Source organism: Mus pahari, chromosome 2, assembly GCF_900095145.1.
Source record: "Mus pahari chromosome 2, PAHARI_EIJ_v1.1, whole genome shotgun sequence".
Lineage (NCBI taxonomy): Eukaryota > Metazoa > Chordata > Mammalia > Rodentia > Muridae > Mus > Mus pahari.
Window position 1 is genome coordinate 163,242,358 of NC_034591.1, and position 9,517 is coordinate 163,251,874.

Sequence of the window (9,517 nt, forward strand, 5' to 3'; positions counted from 1 at the left end):
TGGAACTCACTTTGTAGACCAAGCTGGCCTCAAACTCAGAAATCCGCCTGCCTCTGCCTCCCGAGTGCTGGGATTAAAGGCATGTGCCACCACACCCGGCAAAGCAGGACAATCTTCCAAGTTCAAGACCAGCCTATGAAAAATTGGCAAGTTCATCTAACCTGGGCTACACAGTTATTCACTGTCTCAAAAAAGAGCATGCTAAAGAACTTCAAAGATTGCAACAAACCTGACTCTTTGATAGACTTGGTCTTCAGTAACTGTTTTTTCATTTCTGATTGCATTAGCACTTCTTCTGCTTTTTCCTTAGAATTCCTGAGAACTGGGACACTTTCAAAATAACCTGAGTGCAGCAATTTAGACAGCAGGTCTTTCACATGTTTGTCTAAGAAAAAGTAATTAGGTTAGTTAACACATAACCTGAGAGTTCATTGAAAGGTATGGAGAATAAGACTCTCAATGTTATCCTGCTTATAGTCAATCACCACAAGACAGGATTGGCCACAGAGTGGGGGTTGACACCTGGAATTGTCTGTACAGGAAAAATAAGAGAGTAATTTATCTTTACACTACTTCATGATGAATCAATACAAACAAAAAATATGAGACTAGATATTTTTTAAAAATCACTTAAGTTTCTCTGGGTCTCTATTTCCACTACTTGAAAAATGACTAAAAAACAACGAATTTAATCAAAGAACTTGACAAGGCATATATTCCCTGAGCTGAGACATTTTTACCAAGTGCCACCAAGACACTAGTCACTACTCTGTGTTAACCATTCATTAAGGATTTGCAGAATTAAAAGCTAGTTCCTCAATCATAACCAATAGAAAACTTTATCTTGGACACTTCTGTTTGTGTTATTGTTCTATTTGATTGGTTATGTGGAGACTAAGTCTCACTACATAGTCCAGGCAGTCTCAAATTGGTTATTCTCCTGCTTTAGCCCCCTAAGGGATGGGATTACAAGCTTGATCCACCAGATCTCACAAAGTATTGTTAAATTACAAAACTCCTTCATTAATATTTCACTCAAGTTATACTGTCTGTCACTACAAACATACTGGCTGGCACTAGATAGTTTTTTTTTTTTTTAAATAATAAAAATAATGTCAAAGTTACATATATTTTATTTTAAATGCCCAATAAAAACCAATTCCAAATCAGGCAGAACATCTAAATTTGGTCTGTGTCTAATATTCATTAGAGTATTAACTGTGGTGGTTTAAATATGTTTGGCTCAGAGAGTGGCACTATTAGGAGATGTGGCCTTGTAGGAGTAGGTGTGGCCTTGTTAGAGGAAATGTGTCACTGTGGTGGGTGGCTTTGAGACTTCTAGCTGCCTGGAAGACAATCTTCTCCTCTTTGCCTTTTGAACAAGATGCCAGAACTCTCAGCAACTCCAGCACCATGCCTGCCTGGATTCTGCCATGCTTCTTGCTATGATGATAATGAACTGAACCTCAGAACCTGTAAGCCAGTCCCAATTAAATACTGTCCTTATATGAGTTGCCTTGGACACAGTGTCTCTTTACAGCAATGGAAACCCTAACTAATGCAATAATATTCTTTTTTTAATCAGCCTTTTGGGTTTTTGGAAACAGGATCTCACTTTGTAGCCTAGGCTGTACTCAAACTCACAGCAATTCTCCTGACTCAGCCACCTGGATGCTGGCATTATAGGCATGCACCACCATGGCTATATTTTAGTCACCTTTTAAGTATTACTTACAAAAATATTTTTTACCTACTTTAAATGCATAACTTTAACAGAGTCATGCTTCCATCAACAGAACCACAATTTTAAGACATTTTTATCACCTACAAAATCTTTCAAGGCCCTCTTAAATTAGTCCCCTCCCCTGGCAATTACTGTTTTTAGACTTTCATATAAATGAAGTCTTATGATATATAGTCGTGTACTCTCTGGCTTCTTTTACTAAGCATAATTATTTTGAGATTCATCCATACCCCTGTATGTATTAGTAGTTTTTTTGGTTGTTAGTATTTGTTTTAGAGTTTTGGATTTTGTTTGTTTGTTCTGAGATAAGATCTCGCTTTGTAGCTCTAGCTGGATTAGAACTAACTGTAGGGGGGGGCTGGAAAGATGACTCAGCGGTTAAGAACACCAACTGCTCTTCCGAAGGGCCTGAGTTCAAATCCCAGCAACCACATGGTGGCTCACAACTATCTGTAACAAGATCTGATGCCCTTTTCTGGGGTGTCTGAAGACAATTACAGTGTACTTACATATAATAAATAAATAGATCTAAAAAAAAAAAAATAGAACTAACCATAGATCAGGCTGCCTCAAACTTGTAAAGATCTTCTTACCTCTGCCCCCTAATGCTGAGATTACAGGCAAGAGCTACCATACCCAACCCTTTCTTTTCTTAATTGTTAAAAATCTACTGGACTAATATACCATACTTTAACAATTTACTGCCATGCATCTACACTGACTCCAATTGAAAATCACTATGAATAGATAGTATAAATATATACAGGTATTTAAATGAGCACACGTTTTCATTTCTGTTGGGTTCTAGAAATGCAACTGTTTGGCCATACAATAAGTATACATTTAATTTTATAAGGAAGTGCCAAGCTATTTTCCAAACCAGTTTTTTCTTTATTTTTGCTTCCTGTTTCTTTTTTTTTTTCAAGGCAGGATTTTCCATGTTGTTCAGGACAACCCTGAATTCCTGGACTCAAGCTATCTTCTGATCTCTGCTTCCTGACTGGCTAGAGATGCATCCCACCATGCCCAGATTAAAAAATATAAACTTTCACTTAAAATTTAAGTTTTAAACAGAGTTACAAATCTTGACAGTTATACAGACATGAGTATTTTTCTCTGTAGGTGTGTATATTTGTGTGTGGTTGCATGTGCACATGACAATGGAGGCTACTGGTCAATATCAGGAGTCTTTTTCAATCACTCTCTCATTAAACTTGCAGCTTGTGGATCCAGTTAGACTGGCTGGCCAGCAAGTCCCAAGGATCTTCTTTCTTCATCTCCCCAGCAATGGAATTGCAGCCAATGCATGGCCAGTCTTTTTTTACACAGGACTAGGTAGGGGATCAAACTCAGATTTCATGTGTCACAGAAAGCATTTTACTAAGTTATATCACCAGCGAAATTAACTAATGGCAAAATGTTCATTAACTTCTAGGGGGTTTCTATGATCCTAAGCTGTGTACTTCATATTTCATGTCTAGCCATTTAAATGTGGTCATTTAATTGTTCAACAGACTAGCAAATATTTGTCATTTCTTATGATGACCTACTAAATAGCAGAACATGTACCACCATTCAAATATGAAACTAAACCCCAAAATGATCAAGCTAGTATTGAAATCAGAACTAGTACTTAGATGTTGTTCCCAAATCATATTGGTTGTCACTTCAAAATTTTGTTAGTTCTCTTTTAGTAAATAGGAATATACAGTAACTACTTTAATATAAATAAATGGATCATTTTTCCAATGAATACACAGCATTGTCAGATATGTAAGTTCTGATGGACTGACACAGTTTAGACCCTCAATATCATACTAAACTTCTAAACAAAAAGTTTACTATATACTGCCTAAGTTCAAAGTAGAGAAAACTCACATGTTGTTCCTACCACTGCTTTCTCACTACCTTCCAAAAGGTCCCAAAAGTACAAGGATGACTGCTCCATCTGGTCTTCAACACTGACAAGGAAAAGCAGCAGCAGAACAGAGTGACTTTAGACATACACACATACATGAAGAGCACTACAATGTATGAAATATAACCCACTAAAAGTCAAGATATGCAAATATGCTCATTTTACCCTTTAATATTTGGAAGAAAATACTAAATTCTATAAATATTGATCAAAAGTTAATGTTTTCCTTAAAATGAATAAAAAAGGATATTACCAAATATAACTATTAAGGTATAGACTAAGATTTAAACTACCAGTGCAGTATCATTAGTTATCAAATATGTACCTCAGAAATAAGTATGAAATGGAAACATTCAAAGCTTCACTTAAGATCACTTTATAGAGGGTAGCTTATTTCAACTTGGAGAAAGCTTCATTACCTAAACTGAAGTGAAAAGGAAGCAACCAACAAGCAACAAAACAGGTGGCAATGCAGCAGAGCAGCAGCCTGGAGTGAGGCACGCAGCTCTCTCGCAATCGGAGCTTTAATCAGCTTCTCCCCTGACATCAAGCTAATTTTAATAACAGCTGAATTCTGCTTTGTTCTGCTTCTACAGCTAACGAAGAGTTGGACCAATCCATATTTAACAAAGCAAAAGCATAAAGATCTATCAGCTGATTTATTCCAATATAAAAACAGTAGCTAATTATGGGAGGAAATATTAGGTAGCTTCAATTATACAGTTTAAATTATTAATTCAGGCTAGAGAGATGGCCCAGCAGGTAAGAGCAATGATTGCTCTTTCAGAGGTCCTTAGTTCAATTCCCAGCAACCACATGGTGACTCACAACCATCTGTAATGGGATCTGATACTCTCTTCTGCTGTGTCTAGAGACAGCTACAGTGTGCTCACATACATAAAATTATTAATTCATTTATAACATGAATTCATTTACAACAGCATTACAATGAATATCTACAAAGGGTTAAAAGAATTATCAAGCTTTTTGATGTTGTTGTTGGTTTGCTTGCTTGTTTTTGAGAAAGGGTCTCACCACACCAAGCCAAGCAATATTTGTTCAATCCTTTAGTATGTGTTAATGAGAACATTCAAATTTACTGAATTTCTGAGTGATCTAACAAACACACCTAAATTTCCCATACTAAATCAAATTAGTATTTTCTTTGTAAAATTAACTGTGCCTATAAGAGAAAAGCTACAAGTGCGATAAATTCTATTATTTCAGGAAAATCTTTTCACTGACTGACTTACCTCAGACTTTCATTTCTTTCAGGGCAGGTCAGTTTTGAGAATTTAATGAGGTAGTCAAGTTCTTTTGTAGGTAAATACATTGCACCATTCAAGCCCCCTTTGAAGTCTTTTTGTACATGTTCTTGTGTCAAATTCTGCAATACATACTGAATTTGAAGTATAGTTCGAAGTTTTTTCTTCTCAGCCTCAAGTTTTAGCATATGCTCCCTTCTCTGGGCCTTTTTCTGCGCTTTCAGCAGCTGTTAAAACATATGCAGGTTCACCTATCTCAAACACCTATATTAGCAATTCATATATAACAAAATTCAACCACAAATAGCTAGGATTAGATGATACATTTCATAACTGAAAACCTGAACTGAACAGAGGCTGCGTGTGATGGCACACGCCTTTTATCCAAGGACTTGTGAGTTTGAGGCCAGCTTGGTTTATATAATGAGTTCCAGGACAGCCAGGGCTATGTAGAGACACCCTGCCTAAAAAAACAAAACTAAAACTAAAACACTTGAACAGTTTAACCCGTTTCCTTGTCACTGAGTAATAAACTGGCTGATTATTTATGTAACCAGAACACAGAGTTGAAACAGCTCACTCTCACCTCCAAGTTATACTGACCAAAGAACCAATACAGATGTCCACCCTAATCTCAGAGCTTCAAGTGGAGTATGGTGGTACATGAGGAAAATCAGGAGTTCAAAGTCATTCTTAGTCACTGGCAAAATCAGCTTGGGCTACATGAGACTGTCCCTCAAAACAAAACATAAAAACAACAACAAAAAAAAACATTTTCCTTATTTGTATGTATCAAATCTTTTTGGAGCAACTTTTTTTTTTAATTAATTCTGGGGTTTACTTTTTTATTTCTAGGAGAAAAATAAAAATATTAAAAACTTAAATGTTCAGTTTGTAACAACCAAAGACTGACTAAATTATATGAAGCTGAAATCTGGAGAACACAAAATGTCTTCAAACATAATATGCTCAGTATCCTCAACTCAAAAATCCAAAATCTGAACTTGAGTAGCAATGTGAAAATACAAATGAAAAACTTGACATCTAACTCCATGTGATGGCTCAGAGTTAAAATCCAGGCACACACTGGGCTGCTCAGTGGTTAAATGCATTTGCCTCCCAGCCCTGACTGAGATCAATCTTGTGCTCCATATAACAGAGTACAAGTGGCCTTCTGATCTCCACATGTGTGCAATGTATGGCATGTATGTGCACACCACCCCCCAACACACACATGCAAAATGAAGTTAAATATACAGGTACTCTAAAGGTGCTTTATAAAATTACCGTTAGGCTGTGCTAAATGAATTCCATTTAAAAGTCTCATCCCCAAGATAGTTCATTTTATATATGTAATATACTATTCTAAAAACCCAAAACTTTTGACCCCGAACACATGGGACAAGAAACTCAACCTTTTCTTAAAAATACCTATACCAAATGTGTTCTGTCCCCTCTTCAACCGTTAACATTTTAATTGAATTAGGATTATTTTGATTTTTATTTTTTGAAAATTTTATTCATGTATTTTACAATAAACCTTGCCATTTGGTCACATCCAACCCCCCTAATCCCTCCATCTAGCTCACTCCATCCACCCAGCCACCCCCAACATAACTACCTTCTACTTGTTTTTTTAAGCATTTACTTATTTATTTTATGTATGTGAGTATATCATTGATGTCTTCAGACACACCAGAAGAGGACATCAGATCCCAGTACAGATGGTTGTGAGCCACCATGTGGTTGCTGGGAATTCATTGCTCTTAACCACTGAGCTATCTCTCCAGCCCTCAACTGGTTTTTGTTTGTTGTTTGTTTTTTAAAGATTTATTTTATTTATTATATGTAAGTACACTGTAGCTGTCTTCAGACACTCCAGAAGAGAGAGTCAGATCTTGTTAAGGATGGTTGTGAGCCACCATGTGGTTGCTGGGATTTGAACTCTGCACCTTTGAAAGAGCAGTTGGGTGCTCTTAACCGCTGAGCCATCTCACCAGCCCTGTTTGTTTGTTTTTTAAACCATCTTTTTAAGCCCATTAAATCCAATTAGTGCTGCTCATTTGCATATGTGTAGAGTGAAGTGTCATGGGCAACAATGCCAATACTACTCTCCCCAAAGAAAAGTAAACTTCCTTCCTCAGCTGCCATAAACTGCTCAGCTGGGGTGAGGCAAAGGATGTCTGAGAAATAAGGGGCTTGTGATTGTTTCTCATCATGGAGTTGGGTATTAAACACAGGGCCTTATACAAGATTCATTTTTTTTTTTTAAAGATTTATTTATTTATTATATGTAAGTACACTGTAGCTGTCTTCAGACACTCCAGAAGAGGGCGTCAGATCTTGTTACAGATGGTTATGAGCCACCATGTGGTTGCTGGGATTTGAACTCCGGACCTTCGGAAGAGCAGTCGGGTGCTCTTACCCACTGAGCCATCTCACCAGTCCACAAGATTAATTTTTAATAACAATTTGTCTATCAATCTAGATGGAGCTATATTAAATTGATAAAAAAAGACATCAAAAATTGATGCTACTTGTTTCCACTGCAATAATTTCTATGTGCAAATTATGCACCCTGAGTCTATGTTAATGTTCATAACTATATCTTGAAGCTTAACATGTTATATAAGCAAGGTGATATACCATTTAAGTAAAAAGTATATTGCCAGGCATAATGGAACATACCTTGAATCCCAGTACTCAGGAGGCACAGAAAGATAGGCTGTTGTGAGTTCAAGGCTAGCCTGGTAGCCATAAGAAGTACAGGACAACCTGGCCTACATAGTGAGATCCAATCTCAAAAATAATAACTGGCTAGCCAGTGGTGAAACCTTTAATCTCAACACTCAAGAGGCAGAGGTAGGTGGAGCTCTGTGAATTTAAGGCCAGCCTGGTCTACAGAGAAAGTTTCAGGTGGGCCAAGGCTATACAGAAAAGAAACCCTGTCTCAAAAAAACAATAATAATAATAACAACAACAACAACTAGGGCCTGGGAAGATGGCTCAGTAGTTAAGAGCACTTGTTCTTCAGCGAACTCATTCAGGTTCAGTCTCACCTCTACATGCTGGGTTGCAATTTCCTGTAACTCTAGTTCACTATGTAATACCCTTTCTGACTCTTTGGTCACCAGGCACACACACGGTGTACATAAATACATGCAAGTAAAATAATCATATATATAAAATAAAAAATAAGTCTAGAAAAGCAGTGGTGGCACACTCCTTTAATCTCAACAATAGAGAGGCAAAGGCAAGTGGATCTCTGTAAGTTCAAGGCCAGTCTGGTTTAGAGTGAGTTACAGAACAGCTGAGATTACTTGGAAAAAACCTGTCTCAAAAATACATACATACATACATACAACAAAACAAAGTCTAACAATTTGTAAATAATAGTATACCTATTTCCACTAAGAAAACAAAGTCTTCTACTTAGTTTTTATGATTATGTTTCCATAATGTTGGATATTTTTTAAAACAAAACGGCAAAGAAAGAAAAAAATTCTGGGTTTTTTTTTCCTATAAATGGGTTACTGATGTAAGTATCAATATCTTAAAGTCTACAAAAATATATCTAGACAGTCATGGTGGTACATGCCTAAGATCTCAGCACTGGGAAGGCTAATTCAGGTTCACAAATATGAGCATAGCCTGGCTACATTATGAGTTCCAAACAAGCCCTTTTTACACAGCAAGACAAAGGAAAGGACAAAAATAAAGAGACTGTGAAAAATATAAAGAAAGCAAAACAAAAAGAAAATTTTAAACTATATTCCTAAATCCTAATAAATTGAGATTAGAAAATTAAAATTCAATAATAATTCAAAAATATTCAATATTCATTCCTGTCTAAGGGTATGGAATCAACTAACTTTAGTTACTAGTAGAGAAAGGAAACAATGGGAAGGGATTATATAATCAGGACTGTGTTCTGAAGAGAACAAAGGATCAGAAAGGTTTCTTCTGAGACCTAGACATGGATACATCAATCACACTTCCCAAAGCTATAGGGTCTGTGTCTGCCTGAGAGGGGAAAGATACAAGTGTTACTTCTAACTCTCCAAGAGATTTTATCTTCATATATACAAGTAAAGCAATTACCTGAAATGTCTTCAGGATTGTAATATACCATACATATATAGAATACTGGGGAAATGGCTCAGTGGATAAGTACTTGCCCATGCACAGTGTGAGGATAAGAATTCATATCCCCAGAATCCACTTAAAAGCCAGGCAGGAATGGTGGCTACCTGTAACACCAGCATTCAGTAGGCACAGACAGGATCCCTGATGAAACTGACCACTAGACTAACTGATAGGCAACCTCTGGATTCAGTTGAGACCCTATCTGGAGAGCCTTTTTGGGAATGCCGCTTGGCAGAAATATGACATTGGCCAAGGACAAGGAAATGGGCTTCAGGCAGACTTTGGCCATGACAGGAAGTAAGCTCAGGCAGGAATCTGACATTAGAGCAAGACAAAGAAGTAAGCTCAGGCTGGCGGCCTGACAATGGCCAAAGAAGTAAAGATCTGGTTTTAGGGTAGAACAAAGAAGTAGGCTCAGATATCTTGATCATCCTTAGAAACAGT

General features: G+C 36.9%; 1 protein-coding gene across 7 annotated transcripts in view; it reads right to left on the minus strand.

The window, feature by feature from the left end:
• Positions 1 to 9,517, minus strand: part of Caprin2 (caprin family member 2) — a 51,668-nt gene that overhangs the window by 30,096 nt on the left and 12,055 nt on the right. For 5 of the 7 annotated variants that reach the window (XM_029535468.1, XM_029535473.1, XM_029535472.1 and 2 more), the window contains 3 exons: positions 4,916 to 5,154; positions 3,623 to 3,705; positions 230 to 385 (listed from right to left, as the gene is read on the minus strand). In XM_029535468.1, coding sequence (XP_029391328.1) covers positions 230 to 385; positions 3,623 to 3,705; positions 4,916 to 5,154 — 478 coding nt within the window. The remainder of the gene's footprint in view (positions 1 to 229; positions 386 to 3,622; positions 3,706 to 4,915; positions 5,155 to 9,517) is intronic. The other 2 variants (XM_029535471.1, XM_029535470.1) reach the window with 2 other exon arrangements.